The sequence below is a fragment of the Misgurnus anguillicaudatus genome, chromosome 11 (genome assembly GCF_027580225.2).
Source record: "Misgurnus anguillicaudatus chromosome 11, ASM2758022v2, whole genome shotgun sequence".
Classification (NCBI taxonomy): Eukaryota; Metazoa; Chordata; class Actinopteri; order Cypriniformes; family Cobitidae; genus Misgurnus; species Misgurnus anguillicaudatus.
The window spans coordinates 28,549,562-28,575,243 of record NC_073347.2 but is presented as its reverse complement, the minus strand read 5'-3'; the positions used below and the strand labels follow the sequence as shown (position 1 = coordinate 28,575,243).

Sequence of the window (25,682 nt, the reverse complement as noted above, 5' to 3'; positions counted from 1 at the left end):
AACTGCAGTTTAATCGCTTTTAAAGTTATGATGATATGACATACACAGCCCCGTTACTTGCTGGAGAAATACTCGACAGGAAAGGTACTGGAAGAACAGGAAGGTGTATAAAGAAAGTACATTTTAAAGTTCAAGTTGTTATGAGCTCAAACCACCCGAATGTACCATCAAAATGGCAACCTTTCTCTATAAGCAACCTTTTTCATTTCTTGGATCAACCAGAGGGAGAGAAAACAGATTTATTGTCCTAGTATGTTAAATTTAAATCATCCCTTATATGCTGAGAATCAAATGTCACATCTGACAAATGAAGTAATTTATGGATCTCATACTTGATTTTGCTGAGAACAGAACAGCTGAAGAAAGTGCTGAGCAGATGAGCAGAGTTTTGCTTAATGAGTTGTAAAGTGCGCAATCCTAAATGAATAGCCATACAGATTAAACCTCATACAATCATACTGAGACAGCACAAACACTGAGCATTGTGAATTCACATACTGTATAACATAAACTGACTTACTGATGTCAGCTGAAATAACTGGACTCAACCTTCTGTTCTCAAGCACAATAAAATTGTTCCTCGTTGATTTATTATGTTTTTTTAAGAAGTTTCACTGTAGTTTACCATTTTGGATGAGTTGGTTTGTCTAGGTAGGCATCATGTTTGAAACAACACTTACCCAGCAAGCAGATTTGCATTTAAAATACATCTAATAGCCGTCCAAACGCAGCCCAGATGACGTCTAGGCTAAAATAAGGGCTGTCATTGAAAATTTTATAGACCTCTAACCATAGTCCAAACATAAATGAAATTAAATAAATCAATAAATGAAACACCTTGTAATCATTGTTGACTTTGCTTACATGATGGATTATCTCACAAGTTATTTTGTCAAAAAACACCCATAACCAAATATTAATTTATTTAGTCTAGAATTGGGTTACTTATCGGCTATAGTTAGCCTAGACGTTGAAATGATAGCTATTGCTTGCTGGGTACTTATTCATGTTTTCTTGGCCACGCCCTGCAAACATTTTACACTTTTGTCTGTCATGAACAATACTGTCACACATATACACTCACCTAAAGGATTATTAGGAACACCTGTTTAATTTCTCCTTAATGCAATTATCTAATCAACCAATCACATGGCAGTTGCTTTAATGCATTTAGGGGTGTGGTCCTGGTCAAGACAATCTCCTGAACTCCAAATTGAATGTCAGAATGGGAAAGAAAGGGGATTTAAGCAATTTTGAGCGTGGCATGGTTGTTGGTGCCAAACGGGCCAGTCTGAGTATTTCACAATCTGCTCAGTTACTGGGATTTTCACACACTACCATTTCTAGGGTTTACAAAGAATGGTATGCGGCAGTATTCATTCTAAGAGTGCATCTGCAAGCATTGACATATGCCAATCACTGAAGATGCAAATATGACACCACTGATCAGAAATAAAACATACAATGAATAACAGAATCAGATAACTCAAACAACAAATTAGTCAAGACAAAACCCACAGTCATGGGATTCGAACCCATGACCTCAGAATCTCATGGCATGTGATTTACTAGATGCGCCACTCAGTTGACATGGTTAAGTGGCAGCAGAAAAGAGCTTACAGATACACGCATTGACATATGGCAATCACTGAAGGTGCAAATATGACACCACTGATCAGAAATAAAACATACAATGAATAACAGAATCAGATAACTCAAACAACAAATTAGTCAAGACAAAACCCACGCTCATGGGATTCGAACCCATGACCTCAGAATCTCATGGCATGTGATTTACTAGATGCGCCACTCAGTTGACATGGCTCAAGCGGCAGCAGAAAAGAGCTTACAGATACACGCATTGACATATGGCAATCACTGAAGGTGCAAATATGACACCACTGATCAGAAATAAAACATACAATGAATAACATCCAGTATGCGGCAGACCTGTGGGGGCGAAAATGCCTTGTTGATGCTAGAGGTCAGAGAAGAATGGGCCGACTGATTCAAGCTGATAGAAGAGTAACTTTGACAGAAATAACCACTCGTTACAACCGAGGTATGCAGCAAAGCATTTGTGAAGCCACAACACGCACAACCTTGAGGCGGATTGGCTACAACAGCAGAAGATCCCACCGGGTACCACTTATCTCCACTATAAATAGGAAAAAGAGGCTACAATTTGCACAAGTTCACCAAAATTGGACAGTTGAAGACTGGAAAAATGTTGCCTGGTCTGATGAGTCTCGATTTCTGTTGAGACATTCAGATGGTAGAGTCAGAATTTGGCGTAAACAAAATGAGAACATGGATCCATCATGCCTTTGCAGGTGCAGGCTGGTGGTGTAATGGTGAGGGGGATGTTTTTTCGGGAAACACTTTAGGCCCCTAAGTGACAATGGGCATCGTTTAAATGCCACGGCCTACCTGAGCATTGTTTCTGACCATGTCCATCCCTTTATGACCACCATGTATACCCATCCTCTGATGGCTACTTCCAGCAGGATAATGCACCATGTCACAAAGCTCGAATCATTTCAAATAGGTTTCTTGAACATGACAATGAGTTCACTGTACTTAAATGGCCCCCACAGTCACCAGATCTCAACCCAATAGAGCATCTTTGGAATGTGGTGGAACGGGAGCTTTGTGCCCTGGATGTGCATCCCACAAATTTTAAATCTAATTATTTATCTAATTATTATTATTATTATTGGGTGCAAAAAATCGAATTATTGAAAAAATTGCCTGGTCGAAATGAAATCCTTAGCAACACATATTACTAATGATAAATAGATTTTTTATATATTTACAGTAGGAAATGTATAAAACATCTTAATTGCACTTAATATCCTAATAATTTCTACAATTTTGACCCACACAATGTATTTTTGGATATTGCTACAAATTTACCTGTGTGACTAAAGACTGACTTTTTTCCGTGTAAAATATCCTTGCATGGACATTCGGTTATCTGCTATATTTGTTGTGATTGTGAACATTATGTGGTGTGGTGTGTTGTCAGCTTGGCTGTAGGAACATCGCTCAGGACTGTATAATGATGTTTATGAATGGAAAACCTCCAGCTAATCAGTTACTGGGTCGAGCGTATCTGTGTCAGGGTCAGCTCGTCTCTCAACACAACACTACTAAAGTGGTAAGAAAACGAAATTGTTCACTATAGTTCAATAGTCTTCAGTGTTTATGCAGCTTTAGTCTGCATTTACTCTTTAAATAATGCATCACACAATAATGTGTTGTTTTTTTGGAAGAATGAACTCTTTAAAGCTATGTGCCGGTGTTATCTGACTCTCTAGATATTACAATGAGAACATACAACTATTAAAATAAATGACCTTTCAGTTAAAAAGGTCTAAATTAAAAACTCAAATGTAGTATTTTTGGGTTGTGGTGCGATCATGTTTTTGTTTTTGTCCTATGAGTATTTTTCTCAGAGGAATCCAAGGCCTTTCGTCTCCTATGATAGATCTCTTTTTTAAAGATTTTTCACTCTGTGACTATTTTTATCATTGCTTTAATTCCAGAAGGACTTGGATAAGGCTGTGATGTGGTATCTAAAGGCAATTGAGTTTGCTAAAGTCAAGCCAAGGTAAGTATCTATATATAAACAATCCTTTCCATAGTATACTGTCCTACTTCATAGTAAAAAAAACTAAGGCTTTTTATGCCAGCTCTGATATAGGGGAAAACATGTATAATAGGCTTTATGCCCCGCTGCACTACTTCCTGAACTTCAGCCAGCTCCTTGTTTCCTGTCTGCCATTATTGGGCAAACTGATTGGGTTTGACCAGGTGTGTCTGATTATTGTTGTTGTGACTACTGAGGTCAGGCACACCTGGATTAATCAGTTTGTTTGTGACTACTGAGGTCAGACACACCTGGATTAATTAGTTAATCAGTTTGTCCAATAATGGCAGACAGGAAACAAGGAGCTGTTTGAAATTCAGGAAGTAGTGCAGCTGGGCATAAAGCCTATTGGAAGGAAACAGTTTTAGGCTTTAAGATGCTTATAGAAAATGTTTAGGATTGTCATCAATCATACACTTTATCATTGAAGAACTGCACTCATTGAGTCTCGTCTTCATAAGAAATATAAAGATAAACAACGAATGCAACCGCTGTATCAAGGGACAGCTAGATGATCTTATCCACTGTAAACTTTTAATAGGTCAATGATGGATGTCTAAACACTGCTCTGTAGAAGCTCTCAGGCTTTACCAATGGGACCATGTATCAGATATTTCCTACTAATATGCAGGCAGCTCTCTAGTGGATAAATTAGTGACTGTAAGTCTTCAAACCTTTTTTTGGTTTAGCTCATCCTGCTGTAACTGCTTTATTTCTCATGGCCAGTGAGTCTTCTGTGGCTCTTTGAAAAGCTCATTAAGTCTTCAGTGGGTTTTAGATCTAAGGTCGTCATGCTGTATGAATTGAGATGTACTGAAAATCATCTTTGAATATTTAATGTCTCTTTCTTCTCACGCCCTGTTTAAATTTTGCTCTTTCAGATATCACTTCTTGGTGTTCAACGCATCACAGTTATATCTTCAGACAGTTCGGCTATTCCTGAGACCTGGTCAGCGTCAGCACCTTGTGTCTTCTCTTACACAGGTGGTCAAAGCTCTAGAGGAGATTCAGGAACCTGACCATAAATGGAGGGCTGAACTAATGCTGTAGGTGAATTTATACTGTTAAAAATGTAGATCTTTTATACACCCAACTAGGGTTGTAACGGTATACCGGTATGGCGGTATACCATGATATTAACATGTACGATTATCATACCGTAAACGTTTGCTTATTTACGGTTTTGGAAAAAATTATAATAAAGCAGATCTCACGTGCGCTGCTGAGCATATGCAACTTAATTCCACGTGACTGCTGCTAGACGCCACTTGTTTATGTACAGCAGACAAAATGTCAGAGACTACAAATTCTAACCTCTATTCCCGCTGGAAAAAAAAGTTAAAATCTGCAGTATGGGAATACTTGGGTATCCAAAACACGAACACGGGGTTGTCCTTGAAGATGGATATCCAGTTTGCAAGAAATGTGGACGAAGAGTGGCTGCAAAAGGAAGAAATACGTTGAACATGTGCTACCATATTCGCGAACACATCCCTTTGTGCAGATAAAGGTGTGTTTTGTTCATAATTAAAAGCAGTATTATTTCCGTGATGCAGAGGGAATCTCGAAATTCAGTCATGAAAATCGGTCATAAATCGGAACCGGATTTGTGTTTAATTTTCAGCCGATCTGTTTTCGGACACAAAGCTATTATATAAATGCGCCTCTAAAGAGAACTGTTTGAGAATAGTCTTTATGGCATTTTCTTTCCGTCTAATCTCAGTATAATGCCTGATAAAGCGCTGTTTATAAGCGCACATGTCTGCTTTGTTTACATGGGAATGCTGGTAACCTTTCTCTCTTGCGCACATGCTATCTTTCTCTTGCACGCTCTCGTTCTCTCAAAACCCTAAAGCCCATTTAAGTGATTTATATTACAAGTCAATTTTAAGTTGATTATACGTAGGCCATATCTAAAGAGAAATAACTTATTCCTTATTTTGTTCAAATGGGAGATGCAGCTTAATTTTGTCTTTTTTTTCAAAAGTTCCTTTCTTTCACAAAAAGTTTTATAAAATAAACCAAATGTTCAACCAAAAACCATATCTGTTTGCATTCATGTAAGGGTCATTATAGCTGATGATTATAATGATGGTTTAATCCCATATACCGCAAAACTGTGAAAACCATGATAGTTTCCAAGACGATTATCATACCGTGAAAATCTCATACCGTTACAACCCTACACCCAACCCATACATAAGAAAAAACTTGAACCCCAATTTGGTGATTTTTACACTAGCTTGAAAATCCAGCTGTTATTGTTTGCTGATTATGTCATGGAAAAGTTCAAATGTCCAAACTAGGGCTGTCAAAAAATTTATTGTGATTAATCGCATACAAAATAAAAGTTAGTTTTTGCATAATATATGAGTGTGTGCTGTGTGTAAATATTTTGTATATATAAATACACACGCATGCATGTATTTAAGAAACATTTACAAGCATATTTATTTAGATTTTGATATATTTTAAATTATATATTCAAACTTTTATTTTGTATGTGATTAATCTCAATTAATCTTTTGGCAGCCCTAGTCCAAACACATTATATAGGAAAATTATCAAAAACATCTCTGTGCTCTTAAAATAGAATGTGTTTTGTAGAATATTGTTTCTTACATATTTTTAATGTATTTATCCTATGTTTTATACTTTTGAGGCCAGCATTGCCTTTGACGTTTAACATTATAGTGCAGGTCTCAGTGATTCTGTGTATTTAATTCAGTGCTCACAGGTAAAATCTTTTAAGGGATAGTTCACCAAAATTGAAAATTCTGTGATCATCTACTATCATTTACCCTCACCTTGTTCCAAACCTGGCTGTATACATGTTAATAGCCAAACAAATCTGGGGCACCATTCATATTCATAGCATAATTTTTCCTATGGAAGTCAATGGTTCCCCAGAACTGCTTAATTACAAACATTCTTCAAAATATCTTCATTTGTATTCAGCAGAACAAAAAAAATTATACAAGTTAGATTTATTTTTAAGGTGAACTACTGTATCCCTTTAAGGGGGGGGGGGGGGACCGGTGTCCTGCACAGTATAGCTTCAGCTTGCCTCAGCACATCTGCCTGGATGTTTCTATTATGCTTATTAAAGCCTTAATTAGCTACTTTAGGTGTGTTTGGTTAGGGTTGGAGCTAAATTCTACAGGACACCGGCCCTCCAGGACCGAGTTTGGGCACCCCTGCTTTTACGAATGTTATACTGACAAAATTGCTTGAGGGTTCATGTTGTTTGTAACTTTTTTTCATATGCAGACAGCTTATTGTATGCCTGTGTGATGCTGGGAAAAAACAGGAAGCGGCTGATTTCGCCATGGTCACCTCCGATTTTATAAAGTCACATAAAGTAGAGGTTTATCCCAGGCTTTTTACTATACAGGTAAATCTCTTGGGCATTCATTTTCTATGTGATTCACACATTCATCTCTCTCATAGAGCTGCAGCTTTCTCATGCGTCTATTCCATAAAAACATTCACACTGCAAGAAAAAACAGAGAAAACATCCTTTAAATAAAATCATTTTTCTTTCATTTTAAACATGAGCCTCCCTAAATGTTACAGTACATTAACGATGTGGTTCTGAATCTGGGGGCTGCGAGATGATGCTAGGGAATCACAGTTTTATGACATTTTATAAAATACATGCAGTTACTTTTATTTCTTGTTTATTCTTCATAGGTTCGACACAACCTCATAGATGAATCTAACATGTTGAAAATTAAAAATCCCAAACTGCTCATGATCTACAAGATTGAAAAGCTTAAGCGGTACGTACAAACGTTCTTATATGTAAACAGTGAGTTGTGTAAAGAAATATAATAAACATTAACTAATAGCAAATTACTGAGCATTTTCCATGCCTTTAATTTACAAGTGGTCAATTTCAGAACTTCTGTACATTCCTGTTTTTTTTACTGTAGCTTGATTGAGGAATGATAGTGTGTGTGTGTTTGTTCTCCACAGCATGGTTGAGGCTAGTGAAATGAAAAGAGATGACTTTGTGACACTAAAGGAAACTTTATTACTGCTGACATCTGACACCCAGAACTTCAGTCTTTCACCTAAAGGCCAGCGCTCCAGTCCTCCACATGAAGGGCAGAGCTCCAGTACTCCACTTGAAGCCCAAAGCTCCAGTCACCAACCCAACCCCCAGAGCTCCAGTCCTCCACCTGAAGCCCAGAGCTCCAGTAGTCCACCCGACCCCCAGAGCTCCAGTCCTCCACCCGACCCCAAGAGCTCAAGTCCTCCACCCAACTCCCAGAGCTCCAGTCCTCCAACTAAAGCCCAAAGCTCCAGTCCTCAACCTGAAGTCCAGAGCTTCAGTCCCCCACTAGACCCCAAGAGCTCCAGTCCTTCACCTGAAGCTCATAGCTCCAGTCCTCCACCCGACCCCCAGAGCTCCAGTCCTCCACCTAAAGCCCAGAGCTCCAGTCCTCCATTCGACCCCCAGAGCTTAAGTCCTTCACCTGAAGCCCAGAGCTCCAGTCCTCCATTTGACCCCCAGAGCTCAAGTCCTTCACCTGAAGCTCAGAGCTCCAATCCTCCACCTGAAGCTCAGAGCTCCAGTCCTCCACCTGAAGCTCAGAGCTCCAGTCCTCCACCTGAAGCCCACAGCTCCAGTCCTCCACCTAAAGCCCAAATCTCCAGTCCTCCACTTGAAGCCCAGAACTCCAGTCCTCCTCCAGACCCCAAGAGCACCAGTCCTCCACCTAAATCCCAGCACTCCAGTCCTCCACCCGACCCCAAGAGCTCTGGTCCTCTACTTGAAGCCCAAAAATCCAGTCCTCGACCTGAAGCCCAAAGCTCCAGTCCTCCACCTAAAGCCCAAATCTCCATTCATCCTCTGGACCCCCAGAGCTCCAGTCCTCCACCTGAACCCCAGAGCTCCAGTCCTCCACCCAACACTGACAGTTCTTGTCCGGTTCTGGATCACAGTTCCTATATCTCACTTACTGACAGGTATGTCTAACATTAAATATAATTAATAGCCATACACATTCACACATGACAGCTTGTAGCTTAGTTGTATCTTAGTGTACAGAAATTTGTATACTGTAGTACAAAATGATGTTCCATCATTTTTATACTAAATGTACTAAATGTTAGTTTGTTGCACTAGTGTCTGAAGAACACACTAGTATAAAGACAGTCTCACAGAAACACTTGCACATTCATCTCTGTCTTTCTTGTTTATTCTGTTCCCGTTGCTGTGTGTCTCTCTCAGCTCTGTTTTTTCTCCTAACACAGGATTGATTTTTTGTTGGAATTGGCTTTCCTGTCCCTGCAGTTAGAGCAGCATCAGGTGATGTCCGACTGTCTAATGTGGCTCAGACACACAGACGTCACTGTAAGCAGACCTGTGATTTCACTTCCACTATTAACCTTTTTCAAGTCTTATTCTTGTTAACACAAAGCTGTCTTGTTTTTATTTCATAAAGGTCAGTCAGCGTATAATGATGGAGTGTCTGCAGTGTTGCTGTGACCTCAGCAAGCAGAGAGACAGAATTGAAAATTACTCAAGACCCAGTGTGGAGGTGCAGCTTCACAGTAACTTTGTCCGCTGAGTAAACATTCATACCCACAAGACTTTAATATTTGATTCTTGTGGATCGATTCAGTATGTCGAATAGTGTTTTGAGTTCATAGTTATTTTTATCAAATTGATCAGCCTGTGTTTTGTGTTTTTATTCCCGCTGCAGCTGCAGATGAGTGTTGTACGCAGACTGGACGCGTTACTGCAGACTGCACTCAGAGAGAGAGACGCTCGCGTGATCCAAACTGTGTGTGTGGCTCAGTGGAACACATGTTTGCCCCTCCTGAAACCAAATTTCAGGAAGAAGATCAAAAAACCACTTAGTTCCCTCGCACGAGCGCTGGAGAGCATAGACAGGTGTGTGTGCGTTAGCAATACTGCTTCTTTCACTCCATTAACAGAGATAATGTCTGTTCCTGATGAAGATTCTGTTATCATTTACTCTCCCTCGTGTTGTGTTAAACTCATATTCTCTTTCTTCTGTCAAGCAAAATGTTTATGCGTTTTTTTTTATGTGTATGCGAGAGTCGGCGTACATGCGTTATGCAATTTTCGTCATAAGTAGAGTGCACGCGTACTGTATGCGCACCGCCAGATTTTTGAAACCCTGGGTACATTTGTACACGTTGGTCGCTTACAGAAGAATTTATTATGTAACCCAGCATTGCAAGGCTGTGCATTTGACCGTGCGCACATGTTCACGTACATTTACAAAAACAGACTATACTCTGGGCATAAGCCTGTAAAGATCCTAAGAGTCTTGTGTGCTGTGTTCTTGTAAGTGTTATAAAGTTGTACATTTAGTTTTGAGTGAGGGACAGACTAAAATACAATTCCTTATTCCCAGAAAATCCTCTCCTGCGTTACAGCTTACAACTTCAGAAGACCACACAAAAATATAAAAATAGAAATTTAGATGCTCAAAAGCATTTGTTTCTGGTCATTTATGCTATATCTTATCATGTTCTATTTTGTGCTCTACAGAGGAAACAGAAATTTTTGAATTTATAATTATAAACCGTAGGGCTGCACGATGATAAACCATAATTATTTATTATTTACTTTGATATATTTATTTTGATTATTAAAGGAATAGTCTACTCATTTTCAACATCAAAATATGTCACCACCCCAACCAAGAATTGTTGACACATCATCTGTGTGCGTGCACGCAAGCGCCGGAGCGCGCCGCGACACTTCGATAGCATTTAGCTTAGCCCCATTCATTCAATGGTACCAATCAGAGATAAAGTTAGAAGTGACCAAACACATCAACGTTTTTCCTGTTTGGGACGAGTGGTTGTACGAGCAAGTTTGGTGGTACAAAATGAAGCGTACCGCTTTTCTGGGCGGATTTGGAGGGGTAACTGTATTTTATGGCGTAATAGCACTTTTGGGAGCACTTGGACTCGCCTGAAAAGTCCGCTCCCCTTCTCACTCTCATAATGGCATAGATATGTACACTAGATGTCGCCTTGGCTACGGCAGTTCATTGGACCGAATGCGTCAAACAGAGCCGCCATCTTGAAACAGGGGATTCCCGCATCAGCGTCATTGTAGGCAATGGTGTAACGTAAATAAAATCCCCATAAATCGTCATGAATGCGATTTTCTTCGTTTTCTTTTGGTTCGTTTCAACAGATAGACATGTATTTAGCATTGGGTCAAGAAAAAAATTAAACTTTAAACATTTTGAAAATCTACTTTTTCTAACCATAATGCATAGTGCTAGTAGCCCTAACATCCATACGCAGCACAAAAGTCCGGCATCGTCCATGAATTCGAAGTACAGGCGGACATAGCAGCTTTACCTAGATACTTCCTATGACAAGACCCCTGTTCTAAGATGGCGGCGGTTTTGACGCATGCTCATGTCATAATGGGAGAGGGAGGGTGTTACTGCGCCGAGTCGAAGTACTCCCAAAAGTGTTATTACGCCATAAAATATAGTTCCTCTTTTAAATCCGCTTAGAAAAGCGCTACGTTTTATTTTATACCACCAAACTTGCTCGTATAATTACTCATCTTAAATAGGAAAAACGTTGACGTGTTTGGTCACTTCTAACTTTATCTCTGATTGGTACCATTGAATGAATGGGGCTAAGCTAAATGCTATCAAAGTGTCGCAGCGCGCTCCAGCGCTTACGTGCACGCACACAGATGATAGAGGGATGTATCAACTCTTCTTAGTTAAGGTAATAACATATTTTAATATTGAAAATGAGTAGACTATTCATTTAATGGTGCATTTATTGAGAGAGTTACCGGTTTGTATTTAGTCACCTTACTATAGGGGGAAAATAAACGGCGCGGGTCGATAAACGTCACGTGACTCAAAAGTGAAATGTGTATTACAACTTACCAGGTTGCCCAATGTCCTCACTGACATTCTTCCAAGCGAGGTCCTTTTTATTCCTGTCTCTATAGAAATAAGAACTTGTGTCGTATAGCTCTGGGTGACTGCCCACGGACAATATCAAGGGTTCCTCCATGTTGAATGAGTAATTCCGGGCGGGGCTGCCACCACAGCAGCAAGCAGGCTTCTGATTGGTTAACACGGCGTGAAAATCCACTAAAGTTGAAATGTTTCAACTTGGGGTCGACCAGAAATTCCCGCAAAATGCACAAAAAGTACCATTCACGTCACTGCGCTAAACGCCTCATTTGCGTCGCGAGACCTCCAGGCGCGCTTCAACTTAACATTGACTTAACATTGAAATCATTTGCGCTTGACGCCTCTACCGCGGCTGGTGTAAACGCAGCATTAGTGTCACGTTCTTTCTGTTTCTTTAAAGCTTTGGTTGTGTTTATGGTGCGCAGTGAAACATGTGTTCATGTTTCGTGTGTGAAAAAACCCTGTATTTTTCACACAATTTACTTATCTCTATAGTGCTGTTTTCACTGTCCTAAAAACGGGCTGATGTATTCCTTTTTCTATGACTATGAAGTCCCTCCTTCTGAAATATGTAACGAGTTCTGATTGTGTATTTTGTTTAGTGTGTTGTGATCCGATAGCAGCTTAGCTTATCAGGGCCGTTTGAGCTTAGCTGGCGACTGACGCCTGTGGGCGGAGTTTAGTCAAAAACTTTTATATTGATGTCATTCAAGCGGGAAGTTGAACTTCTGTTCAAGAAAATATATCGCCTGGCAGTGAACTTTGAGCTTTATCATTTTGCAGGTGTTATTTACGCTCAGCAACATTATTTTTATTTATTAACAGCAACATTACACACTTACTAAAGTTTGAAAAATGGGATCAGGAAAAACGTGACCTTTAATGAAGGCTTTTGGTGATTAAGCAATTGTTTCACCCGTAATTGTAATCCTGTTTAGTTTTTTCCTTAATTGTGCAGCCCTAATGTCTGGTGCATTTGTGTGTATTTGTCCTCCATGTGGTTCACAGCTCGATGCTTGATGTGTTATGCGAGATTCATGCTGAGTTGGCTGATATAGAGGAGGAAGATGACAGACTGGAAGCTGCTATGAAACATGTTGAGAGAGCCCTGCAGCTTGATCAGAGAGGACTTTACACTGAACATCTCTCCTTCACTTTACATCTTCTACAGCTGCGCTCCTCTCCTCACATCACACCCAAACGCCCTGAGGAGCGAGCCGCTCAGCTTATACAGCAGGTCACATCTCAGCTGCTCTACAGTTTTTTTCTGTGTTGTATATTCAATGTGTGTCCTTGATTGTCAGTCATCTCTGAGTTAGCATCATGCTGTCTACAAATACACATTGCAAAAATTAATTTAACTAATCTGTATTTATCTTAATCAGTTGTTTAACCAAATGATAAATTAACTTGTTTTTTACACAGTATATCTGAAGTTTATTTCATTGCATTATTTAAGCGTAAACTTTACTTAATGTTTGTTAGGTTGATGCTTAAAGCAAGATGCTTTAGAAATGTTTTTTTTTGCGGAAAGAGAAGATGTGTTCCCTGAAAACAAGCTTTCGTATATCAGGCTTTTTTAATTCTTAACTAAATGTATCCTCAAGGATGTTTTTTACTGGAAAACAAGTAAATTATTAAGATTTTTTTTGCAGTGCATCTTTCCTTTGATGTTAGCATTTTGCTTAAAGGGCACCTATTATGCAAAATCCATTTTTACAAGTCGTTTGGACATAAATGTGCTTTGGCAGTGTGTGAACACAACCACGCTACTATAGCAGTCCCATTAGACATGGTGTTTTGATTCTCTTGTTAATGTGACATCACACTGATAAAGCCCTACCCGCAGTCACTGACAGACAGTCCTGCATAACCATAGTTTTAACCCTCAGCGAGTTGTATGCTGTCCATTATATGGCAAAAGTAAGATACTTTTGTCTCAGACTGTATTCATACGAATCAGATCATTTGCATTTAAAGGTACAGACATGAAAACAACACATTTTTGCTTCCACCCAAATAGGCGCTTTTTGGACATGCTATAATAAATGATCTGTATTTTGAGCTAAAACTTCACAGACACAGGTACACCTGAGACTTATATAACATCTTGTTATATATGAAGAGTTTCGTTGCAAAACGAGATAACCACCGTTTTTTTTAATTGTTCAGAAATCTCGTTTTTTGGTTGTGCATTCCAATTAATTTCAATGCAACTGCAGTTGGTTTGTTTTGATTTAAACCTTTATAACTTAAAACATACAGCTAAGTAGCACCATAAAACAAAATAATAACATGATAACATAATAATAAACATGTTTTGACAAAAATGTAAAACAATGGATTTATCTCGTTTTGCAACGAAACTCTTCATATGTGCCCTTTAACTAGCACTGTAAATCCCTAATAAGCATATTAAGTGCATATAGATTGGACACACAAATATTGTTTAAAATTATTCATTTGTTTTATAAATACATTTTAATAATACATTAATTACCAGTGTGTTTTATTTTATAATGCACAATAATAAAGCTTTCTGAAAAAGCTTTCAAGCCATACGATGCCCTAAAATTCTGTCTAGTATCAGCTGGTAGATGCACCTCACTAGTATCAGCTGGTAGATGCATAACCCGGATAACACTATTTTTTGTATTTTTTTATAACAGACTAGGGATGCCCAAGGGTGTGGGACAAACAAGCCTCTGTCGATCAGTGCTGGAATAACTCTTGCACCTGATGCTTTCCGTATGGTGCTGGATGCTGACAATACAATGAAAGGTTGGAACGTTTTCATCATTAATAGGACTTTTTAATTGTAGAGCATATTTCGGTTGGATAAATTCCTTTGTAAGATTCATGTATGGAATATAAATTCAAACTATACTTTTGTGGTGACAGATGATAATTTATAGCCATTTCTCAATATTTGATGTTGTCTGCAGATCTGTCCTAAACCAAGAGGAGTTTAGTTAGCAGCTTTTTGGGACAACACACTAAATGTCCACCCATCTCTGTGTTATTATTGAAACAACAGATTTTGTGTTACTTTTAACACAACTTGTGTTTTATTTTAACACAAAATTACACATAATGTGATAAAATGACACATAATGTGTTAACGCACAAAGATGTGTAAAAAATTAACACATCCTTTCTAAGAGTGTAGACTAAAATGACTTACCCCGAGCAAGTGTGATGTTACAAAACCATACTGACAAATTGCTGACACCCACACATTGTCTGTGGCTCTGTACCCTCAAGCCAATGATGACCTTATTATTATTTTTTATTTTAATTACACGTATGTAGTTTGAGTGATGACAGCGATGGATTGAAATGACACTGAACTTCATTATTCAGCATTAGATTTGGCTGATGTCAGACTGACCTACGGCAGATCTTCACTTCAGCAAGACATTTGAGGAGAATCTGCATAGAGCTCTTAAAGCGTCATGAAACACTAACCAACACTTTTTTAAGATGTAGGATAAACGCACATGGATATGGTTCTGAAGTAAATGTGTAAAATATTATATTCACTTTCATTATTTCTGTAATACTGCTAATCCTAGAAAATCTTATCTTATATCAGTTGCCCCGCCCACTCATCGCCGTTCTTCTCACAGCGTCCACGCCCATTTAAGTAGCATTTTTCCAAATGATAGTGAGGTAGAGCAGGGTTTCATGACGCTTTAAGATTAACTTTGTGTGTTTACTTTTTACCAGGTAGTGAAGCACAAGGTCACCTTGCACAGCTGGCTGATAAAGCCCAGCACTACACCGCCTGGGTTCAGAAGGTCGAAGGTCATTTGTTTGGGCTTGACAAGAACTCAGATGACCGAGAGAGGTCTGCATTAACTTGATTTGGTGATGTACACATTTACAGTATGATCCTCTAGCTCTTGTGGTGATGTTAGTTTAACTTTTAACCATAGAGACTCAGGAAATGTCTTCTGCTGGCTTCAGAACATTTTGTAAATAATCAGTCAGAGAACTTATCCTCTTTTATTTGATAAACTTTAACAAACGAATGGAATGAAACATGAAAACGGCATAATATTGTGTTATACTATACACATAGATTTATTTATGGCTTGGTCAGGCACGTACAGTATCGTAAGTTTACAGTATGTAACCAGGTCCAGCAGGACTTCATTAGTGTAAATAAAAGAACAGAACTGTAAAACCAGCCAGAGGAGGTTTTCATTATTTAACATGACTGCAGCCATCAGCATTATGTCAGATTGATATTGTTGGTCTAAACAGATGTTTGTTTATTTCTTAGGGTGAAGTTATGGGCATTGCTGGCCAAAACCGCATGGAAATATGAAGTTTATGATGTGTGCAGGGCAGCTTGTCGGTTTTGCCTGCTTTATGATGACGGTCGATGGAAAAACTCAAGTAAGTTTCCTTTATTGCAAAATAATACTGATATAATACACTACTGTTCTAAGAATGAAATTTATGTGTAAGTCAGGGTTCCTCACATCCTACCCTAGAGAGCCGGTGCCCTGCAGAGTTTAGCATTAACCCTGATTAAACACACCTACCTGTGATTTTCTAGTGATCATGATTAAGATCAAAACAATGATCAAGACATTGATTAACTTGCTCAGGTGTGTTTGATTAAAGTTGGAGCTAAACTCTGCAGGGCACTGGTTCTCTAGGGTAGGAGTCCTAAAATCTGTATTTTTCATACTTGCGCATGCGGTTATTACACATACATCTGTGCATACGCACTGATGATTAATGAGGGCCTTGGATGTTAAAAACTTTAAATTGAATTTAAAATGCATAGACAACTATTATTCACTCATCAGTTGATGTGATCAGATATTATTGAAAGCTTGTTTTAGTACAAATAGATTTAATTTAGAAAAACTTGTCTAAGTAATTCATTCAGGAATTGAAATGAAGGTGTCCAGCATCAGAATTTTTTAAAAGCCTTTGAAGCCAATTTTTTGTTCCACACATAAGATTAAGGTCTGAACTTACTATAACCATTATTTTTTAGAGGATTTAAAAAATATTTTCTATAGAATTATTTACATTTTTTAGATTACCATTATCAAAAATTATCATTACCGCAACATGATATTACATTAAATATATGCATTTACATACTCATGTTTCGGTAATGAGAACTAAAAAGTTGTCTAGGTACTATGACAAACAAAATTTTAACTTTTATCTGGTGAGAAAAAATAAGAACTGCTTACCTGGTAGCCATCCTGAGTGTCACAGTCAATCTTGTCCCTTCCAACATTTTTATTTTATTTTTAAAAATGTTAGTTCCTTGAGGGCTTGAGAATTGCTCTGAAAATTGTTGCGGAGGATGAGAAAATTGGTCTTGGTCACATTTATATTCCTTATTATTGTCTCTACATTTACCAATGATCACTAAATAGCACATGTTTCTTTACTGTAAATGTTTATAATATAACATGCACTGAAGCTTTTTATTTTTAGATTTTTTAATTGTAAATTTTCCATGTCAAAGAACCCAAATCCAGTCATGGACACATTGTGGTAATGAAAATTTTCCCCTTAAATGTGGAAAAAACAACAAAATTTGTTTGTATGATGTCATTTGAAATCATGTGCAAAATAGTACATGAATAGTTGTTTGTAACTGTATGCTTCTTATTTTAAATGCATATACTTTTTTATCAAAATGTGTCATGACACCTCACAAGTCTAATTTTGCGAGAATCACCCACTTGTTTGCATTTTGAGGCAACACAAAGGGCACTGATGTATTTTAAGATATGTCAGTCCAAGTTGTTTTCAGTTTGGACAGCTCTTACATTTATTTATTCTAGGATTGGTCTAATCCCTGTCCGAGTAACTGCTCCATAATGATTGAGTGGGTGTCTCCAAAATCATGATTTTTTTTATAAAGCAGACCTTCTAGACTTTAGATTTATTACATTTTTGAAAGTTTTAGCAGAAATGATTCTGCTTGAGTTTAATTCTGCTGTGGAATAAATTCACTGTCCAGAACTTTAAGAATAGCAAGACTATGGCCCTGTCCCAAATGGCACACTCTGGACTTGTGGACTTCCTCAGAGTCCACACTTTGATGACATCATGTAGTGCAGGCCTTAGGGACCCTTGACACGAGTCCACGAAGGCGCACTGGAGTCGTATTTTGGGACAGACTGATGCCTCATGCCGAAAATAGGAAGATAAGTTGCCACTCAGTGTGATCTCCTCCCATCTGTCATCTGATTGGTCGGATTGCTCTTTCGCAAAGACCTCTGGGTTGGTAAAGCGCATGAAGCCTGCAACAGTGCGGGCTTCGCCGAAGACCGCATCAAGGGTACAAAGGGAGCGCTTATGAGCACACTTCAGAGCATAAAAATGACAGATGGAACACCCTGCGGACTCATAGACTAAGCGAGGACGCGCAATTTAAGGCCATGAGACCGAAAGTCAACATGAAAGTCCACATTTGGGACAGGGCCAAACTGACCGAGTTGTTGCATCTTTAGGGCTTCAATGATTCTGACCAAAAAAGTTTTGTAAAAGTTTGAATCAATGAATGTTAATGTCAAATTTTAGCCTAAGTTCAATAGAGAAAAGTGAAGATGTTTTGTTCATGGAGTCTCTGTATCATACATGTCTGATATTAGATGATCTGAGAGGAAGAGAGCGCCCAGCTAAGAGAAAACGCACACAAGAGAAGACAGAAACAGATGTGTTACGTCTGCTGGCTGAAGTTCATTTCATCAATGCTGAGGTATAAACAGCTTCTTCACTGACCACAGCAATACACTTTATGATGAATATGATTCAAATGTGTGATAAAATCATTTATAAAAGCAAATGTTATTTTGTTATACTTTATTGAAGCACTGGAACACAGACATCTTCATTTAGAAAATCAAGTTTTTCACAGCTTTTCCATAAGTGATGCTATAGCAAGCAGGAGAGAATCTGTTTAAGCTAATAAAACTGTTTACATGTTTATAGTAGCAGTTACCTCAATATAGACCTTTTGCGAGTCGACGTCACAATTACGTCAAGCACGCAATGTGGTGGCAGAAAAACAATGGAAATGAATTAGACATGAGTGAAACGATATACAATATAACTCACTAGAAAATGTTTTGTTGTGCTGTTGAGTGTCAGAATAGGAATGCCAAAATAGATGACCTTCATTTTTTAAAGTATACCGTCGTCGAAGACACCATTTGAAGATAAACGTAGGTGTTTATGGTTGCAATAAGCCCTCAACCGGACAGACTGGAGTGATGAAATCATCTGAAAATCTTTTAATAATTTGAATAGAAAATAATTAGAGAAGATATCCGGTGTTCGGTCGAAGTCTGTTCCCTCTATATGTCTCTTATATCGTTTTCATCACGTTACGTTTATAATTTATTTAGAAAGATTAAAGATTTGAATGAGTTCATAATATCAGTAATATTACCATTTATTAAAGTTTTCACATTTTTACCTTCTATCTTAGCCTATGTCTTTTTCCTGTTTGTTCTAAATTATGGTGTTTACTAATAAATATATAAACATAGCACACACACGATGTAAAGTGTTAATAATATATAAACAGGCCTATACACATGAATTTGCATATAAACATAATAGTTTTAGAACAAACACGTAGGCTAAAAATATAAGGAAGAAATTGAAAACAGGAAATTATGAAATATTTAATAAATGATATTATACAGAATACATGATAGTATTGCTCTTATAAGTACTTCAGTGATTCATACTGTAAAAATAATTGATTTACCAATAAAGAACAATACATATACATTACATACATGCACACATATCAGTAGCCAAGCCATTTAAATTTTTAATTTATTTAAAAATAAACATAACTTGGTGAAAACGTTATAAGAAACATTACACTTAAGAGAAATATAGGGGAAACAGACTTCTACAGAACACCGGATCCATACAAATCACAGTTTAATGCTAAAACACTTCACACCCCTATTGCGGAGCTGTCACATTCTGCCACCAGTTGGGCTCCGCCCACAAAAAACGTCATCTCTGTTTGCAAACACGCAAAAGGTCTACACTTCCGTGTTTTTTGACTAAAATCTTAAAATCCACTCCACAAGCTTATGTTTCAATAACATATTGCAGAACAGTGATACAATCGGAAGTGAATGATGTCAAAAACATTTAGATCACTTTCAGCCCTTTCCGTAGCCATCATATTGAGTGTTCCAGTTTTGCCTCTTTCAGTATAACTGAAGTGTCTCTTTTAATAAAACATTGAATTTTCCTTTACAGATTTTTACTCAAAGTTTTATTTTTAATTTTCTTGGTTTATTCCAACCATGCATTTCATCAACAGCTCATCTTCTAAAGTACATCATTAATTAATGTCTTGACTGAAACTAATGGCGGGTACACACCAAAAGATTTTTAACATCTTATAAGATTTTCAAAATGTGATATACCACAAACACGAGAATAAAAAATCCTAGATTTAACCGTTTTGCTCCTATAGTGTGTGGTGTGCCATGATGTGTCAAAGAAAGCACACCACACACAAACAGATTTTCAACCAGAGTCTTGACTGTGAACCACAAAAATCTCTCAAAATCTCGTGAGACCTTAGAATAAGCATGGCGGACGATATGCAGGAAAAAAATTAAATGATAGTGTTTGGAATGATTTTCACAGAAAATTCAAGGAGAAAAAGAAAAGGGTTTGGATGAAGTCATGGAGACAGTGGGAACATGGTCTGTACAAATTGACTTTGCATCAACTTCACTTTGTGCTGCGCCATGAATGCTTCCGTTTTCCATCATCTCGCTTTCTGATTGGATATTGTTTCGTTTCATGTGATAATCTCAAGATCGGGCATGCGCTTGTCTTCGGGGCTCCCCCCACACATCAGGATTTCTGATCGTAAATATTAAACATGTTAAAAGGTCTACATGTCTACAAAGATCAGAATCTAAGCCACTTTTTATAAAGAAACAGCTCATCAGAAAGCATTTTCTCGTGTCACACCTATGGAACCCCTATTTGGATGTGAGCAAAAATGTGCTGTTTTTGTGTCTGTACCTTTAAATGCAAATCAGCTACTGCTCCTCACTTCCTTACCAAAAGAGACAGTGAGCACTTTTAGGTAAAATAGATCTGATTTCTGTGAATACAGTCTAAAAAACTCAAACACATTGCTTTCTATGAGTATACGCACACCGGCGCCAACAGGTGGCGCCTGTCCTCGTCACCCAGCTAAGACTCAGGAAGTTGCTCAAATCAGAGCGCCACTCACATAGTTTAACATTAAATAACATCATATTTGTCCCAAATCATTAACGATTAACATTGGCTGCTAACGTATATTTTGCATTATTAAGTAGATGCTATCTGAAGAAGCTCGCCCTATTTAATGTGCACTTCTGGTTTACGATACCTCCGAGTTGTCCTAGAAGCGACTTGGCGCGACGCTGAGCTGCGCGGCCGGTGTGCGACCCCCTTAAGACAATAGTATGTCACATTTTGAAATTGCAGACAATGTACAACTTGATGTGGGTGGAAACCATGGTAATGCAGGACTGTCAGTTATTGGCTTTATCAGTGTGATGTCACATTAACAAGAAAATGAAACTAGCATGTCTAATGAGACTGCTTTGGTTTAATGGTAATTAAAAAAGAAGGAGTTGGTTGTTGTGATCACACACTGTCAACACACATTTATGTCCAAACATAGGTGCCCTTTAAACAATCTTCACACAGCTTTTTACCATTGTTTTTTATTTGATGTAAAAGCATGATCACTACAAGTTTTGGTTGTTACGTGACACTTGTTTTACATAGAAAAATACACTAAACCCGTTTGAAATAACAAGGGAGTAAATATTGATAATGAAATTTACACTGTGATGGGTTTTTAATGACCACATTGGACCTCCAGGATAATTTCTGTAATTATGTTACATTTTCTTTGAACTAAAGATAAAGATGTTCAGAACAATACGTTCAGAAAGACAAGGAGATGAGCCGTAACCTTGACAAAAGCAGAAGCCTGTCTGAGCATCTTCTCTTTGATAGCACGTCACTTTGTTCTTCATGAATACGTTTCCTTTTGCATTTGGAGGGCTTGATTTTTCAAAAGGCATCTTTTTAATTCGATGAGCGTGCTGTCCTGGGGAAGTGAAAGGATCGAGCTGGGAGTTCCCTCGTGGATGTGTGTGATGCTTTGATCATCAGTCACACTGTTATAACTGTATGAGTCCCAGAGTTCCCAGCAGCCCTTTTATGAGTCCAGACTCCCCCCCATGTACTCACACATGATTTAAATCAGGTCAGAAAATCACATGAGTTCATATACCTCTGAAGATCAAAATATAATGCAATAATTAATAGACCTGTAGATTTACCCCAAAAATCTTTTTCTCTGTAAGTTTTCTTTCTGCTGATGCAACATTACCTCATTAAACGTTAAAGACACATGTCATGTTTTGGTGTATAGGTAACTGTACTGAAACTTCATTCAGAAGGTGTGGAACTAAACGCTTCTCCTGTACCTCCTGAAGATAAACTCTCACCTGAGGACGATGCCCACTGGACCCTTTACAGGTGAACGTGAAGAAAAGTTACAGCTACTCTCACTAACATGATCTCTCTCGTCTTTGGCTTTTATCTCTGGCTTGTACTTCTTTTTATCTCCTCAGTGACTGGATCAAGGATTTATCTGCTAATGCCACAGCTAACTTCCTTCGAGGGGCGGAGCTTGGAGCAGAGCTCAATGAAGCCTGGTTGGTAGCAAATGTAGCTGTAAAGCTGTGGAGCTACAACAGGTGGCTGTTGGCCAGCAGAGGGCATCGACTTTTATTGCCCACCTACAGTCGCTTATTAGAATTCCACAGACAGACAGGGTGTGCTGGGTAAGCTTGTGCTTTTTGTCACTTTATTTGTGTGTGTATTATATATTATGATGAATAAACCTTAAAAAAAAATTATTTTAGGCCAGGGCATAACTCCTCCTGCAATGTATGTGCTCCAGACGAGTGATTTTAATGCATGTGTTTTGTTGAGGAGTGCATTGATTAAAGGGATTGTTCGGCAAAACATGAAAATTACCCCATGATTTACTCACTTGAGATACGTCCATCATCTTTCAGACGAACACAATTTGCATTATTTTTGTAAATACCCTGGCTCTTCCAAGCTTTATAATGGTAGAAAACAGGGTCCATGACTTTCAAGCCCAAAAATGTGCATTCATCCTTCACAGAAGTAATCCACATGGCTCTAGGGGGTTAATAATGACCTTCTGAGGGTACTCAATGTCATTTCGTAAGAAAAATATCCATATTTAAAACTTTAGAAACTGTAATAACTAGCTCCCGGTAGCGGCCAATGTGCATTATGCGTAGCGTACGATGCGTAAGATCCTGTGAGAATAGACTCGAGTGTTGTGAGTTATACACATCATAATATCACAGCCCACGTCCCAGTTCCCCATACTATCAGCTTTAAATAATATTAAAAATAACAATTAGTTTGTCCCAAATCGTAATATATTGAAATAGGGGTCGGTAAAACAGGAACTTTAACCCTTTAACTGGCGCAGCCCTTTTTGAGTGGGGGGTTGGTGAAAAGGTGATATACACCTTTAAATTAGTATAACTCTGGCCTTTTTATTTGTAATAAATAAAAATGCAATATAGTATTATTTTTAATACATAAAATTGTCAAAAAACTGAGGTTTGTGCTGGTTTGCTGTGAGGTTTGCTGCATTCTTGTGTCACAAATGAATAAATTACAGTTACTGCATTATTATTACTGCTAAAAGGTTTTGAAATATGAAAACTACATTCTTAGACCTTTACAACAATATATAGTTTGTCGTGATAGATTAACATTTACATAGAAAATATTGAAATAAATGTAGGTGTCCGGCTCACGGGACAGCGCCAATTAACGGGTTAAAGGAAAACACCACCGTTTTTCAATATTTTACTATGTTCCTACCTCAACTTAGACAAATTAATACATACCTATCTTTTTCAAGGTGTGCACTTAATCTTTTTAAAGCGCGTTGTGAATGTGTTAGCATTGATGGTACGTTCATATGGGGCGTAAGTGCTAACGCTTCCTATTCACTTTCAATGGGTGACGTCATGTGTTGCCGAACTGAAAAGTGAATCCGTCGGCGCTTCCAACTTTTTCTCAACTTTTCAAGCGGCAATGTGTGCGTCAGCTAATCAGATCGCCTTATGCAAATAACCTAGGCAGAGTCAGCCAATTATGTTTATGAAAGACCAGAGCCACTGTGATTGGCTGTTGGCCACGCTTCAGACAAGCCTTCCGTCAAGCGTTAACGCTTACGCCCTGTGTGAATGTACCGTTAGCCTAGCACCATTCATTTCTTAGGATCCAAAAAGAGATGAATTTAGAAGCCATCAAAAACTTTCATGGTGGCACAAAATAAAGATTTTTCAAGCGGATATTAATGAGAACCTTATCGTATGATAGAAGAGCACTTAATTTGCAGCACTTCGGCCTCGCAAGCGCAGTAACATCATCATTCCTGACTACTCCCCCTCTAGCTTAACTTACGTCAATATTACTGCGCCCGAGGTTGAAGTGCTGCAAACTAAGTGCTCTTCCACCATACGATATAGTTCTAATTTTTTTATCGCTTAAAAAAATTGCCACATTTTATTTTGTGCCACCATACTTACTCATGTAACTACTCATGCAACAGAAGTTTTTGATGGCTTCTAAATTCATCCCTGTTTGGATCCTAAGGAATGAATGGGGCTAGGCTAAATGCTAACACATGCACGACGCGCCGTGCAAAGATTAAGTGCACGCATTGAAAAAAGATAGGTATGTATTAATTTGTCTAATTTGAGGTAAGAACATAGTAAAATATTGAAAAACTGTGGTGTTTTCCTTTAAAAAACACAAATCTAACAAACAAACTCTTATCTACAGCGTTTGTGTTTGATGTTTATGTACAGGGACGTGGATTCTTTGGTTCTGTTATGTGACGCCGTGGCTCAGGGTCTCATCACATCAGCACATGCCGATCAGGAGCCGGATGACAACGAGAAGAAAGTCACGCAGCTTCCAGATAAAAAGGCGAAAAAAGGACGAGGAAAGGCTGCAGAGAAATCCAGCTCTGCCAACGGCCTGCAGTTTGACGCGATGGAGGATGCGAAGAAAGCTTTAGAGGTGAGCAGTGAAGAGTCTTCCAACTTCTGCTCACCTGAGGCTATAAATGGTGAAATTTCTTATCTACATACCACACACATGCACGTACGGTATACACCACAGTGTATCGTCTGATGCAAGGTATTCTGGGAGATTTGAAATTTGAAGCACTGTGAGCTGTTACAAACTGTCTAGGGCAAAAGGTTTGGAAGGATTTAAGGTTTTTACCTGCCAAGCCTCAAAAGGTAGAATTACATGAATTCAGTCGCAATGTTAAAATAGCCAGAGTTCCCACGGTCCTTAAAATCCTTGAAAGTTTGTGAATCTGGGGGGCAAAGTTCAAGGCCCTGGGAAGTTTTTGAAAATATACAGGTCATTGAAAGTGCTTGAATCTATTTTATGCAAGAAGTTTTCTGAAAAAATATCCATATTATTCCCTGTGTAGTTTAGGATAGTTTCATAAAAATTCTAGACTTTTTAAGCACACGTGCTAAACTGTTCGCCTTAAATGCTTATATCTTCTATATGCAAATGTTGATTTATACCAAAATGCTTTTTTGCATAGTTGTGTTTGACACATGAAAACGTCTCAGGTTACGTATGTAACTGTTGTTCCCTGAGAAGTGAACGAGACGCTGCGTCTCCCTTGCCATACTTCCTGCGTCCCTGTAACGCCATCTGTGGCAATATTTCAGATAGAGATATACTTTCTGGCTCCTGCAACACCCTATCTTTGTCGTTAAGCCTCACCATTGGTTGAATTTGATATACACATTCAGACACACTTACCCCTGGAGGCGTCCCCAAAGTGTCACCGCAGTGACTCAGCGCGAGTTCCTGTGAAAAGGAACTGTAACAATGTATCTTAAAAGGTATAACACGATGTAACCTTGCTCTCACTTGAATTGTGTCCACATTTAGTC

The 25,682-nt window shown here is 38.3% G+C and overlaps 1 protein-coding gene across 5 annotated transcripts in view; it reads left to right on the top strand.

Annotated features, from left to right (window-relative positions):
- The window catches only part of cfap46 (cilia and flagella associated protein 46), a 49,891-nt gene that overhangs the window by 795 nt on the left and 23,414 nt on the right, over nucleotides 1-25,682 (top strand). For 4 of the 5 annotated variants that reach the window (XM_073873487.1, XM_073873486.1, XM_055169504.2 and 1 more), the window contains exons 3-19: nucleotides 3,029-3,160; nucleotides 3,549-3,613; nucleotides 4,534-4,698; nucleotides 6,923-7,046; nucleotides 7,346-7,434; nucleotides 7,631-8,626; nucleotides 8,915-9,014; nucleotides 9,106-9,201; nucleotides 9,367-9,557; nucleotides 12,604-12,832; nucleotides 14,265-14,376; nucleotides 15,325-15,445; nucleotides 15,884-15,999; nucleotides 18,234-18,340; nucleotides 22,067-22,173; nucleotides 22,269-22,481; nucleotides 24,567-24,780. In XM_073873487.1, coding sequence (XP_073729588.1) covers nucleotides 3,029-3,160; nucleotides 3,549-3,613; nucleotides 4,534-4,698; nucleotides 6,923-7,046; nucleotides 7,346-7,434; nucleotides 7,631-8,626; nucleotides 8,915-9,014; nucleotides 9,106-9,201; nucleotides 9,367-9,557; nucleotides 12,604-12,832; nucleotides 14,265-14,376; nucleotides 15,325-15,445; nucleotides 15,884-15,999; nucleotides 18,234-18,340; nucleotides 22,067-22,173; nucleotides 22,269-22,481; nucleotides 24,567-24,780 — 3,177 coding nt within the window. The remainder of the gene's footprint in view (nucleotides 1-3,028; nucleotides 3,161-3,548; nucleotides 3,614-4,533; nucleotides 4,699-6,922; nucleotides 7,047-7,345; nucleotides 7,435-7,630; nucleotides 8,627-8,914; nucleotides 9,015-9,105; nucleotides 9,202-9,366; nucleotides 9,558-12,603; nucleotides 12,833-14,264; nucleotides 14,377-15,324; nucleotides 15,446-15,883; nucleotides 16,000-18,233; nucleotides 18,341-22,066; nucleotides 22,174-22,268; nucleotides 22,482-24,566; nucleotides 24,781-25,682) is intronic. The other variant, XM_073873488.1, reaches the window with a different exon arrangement.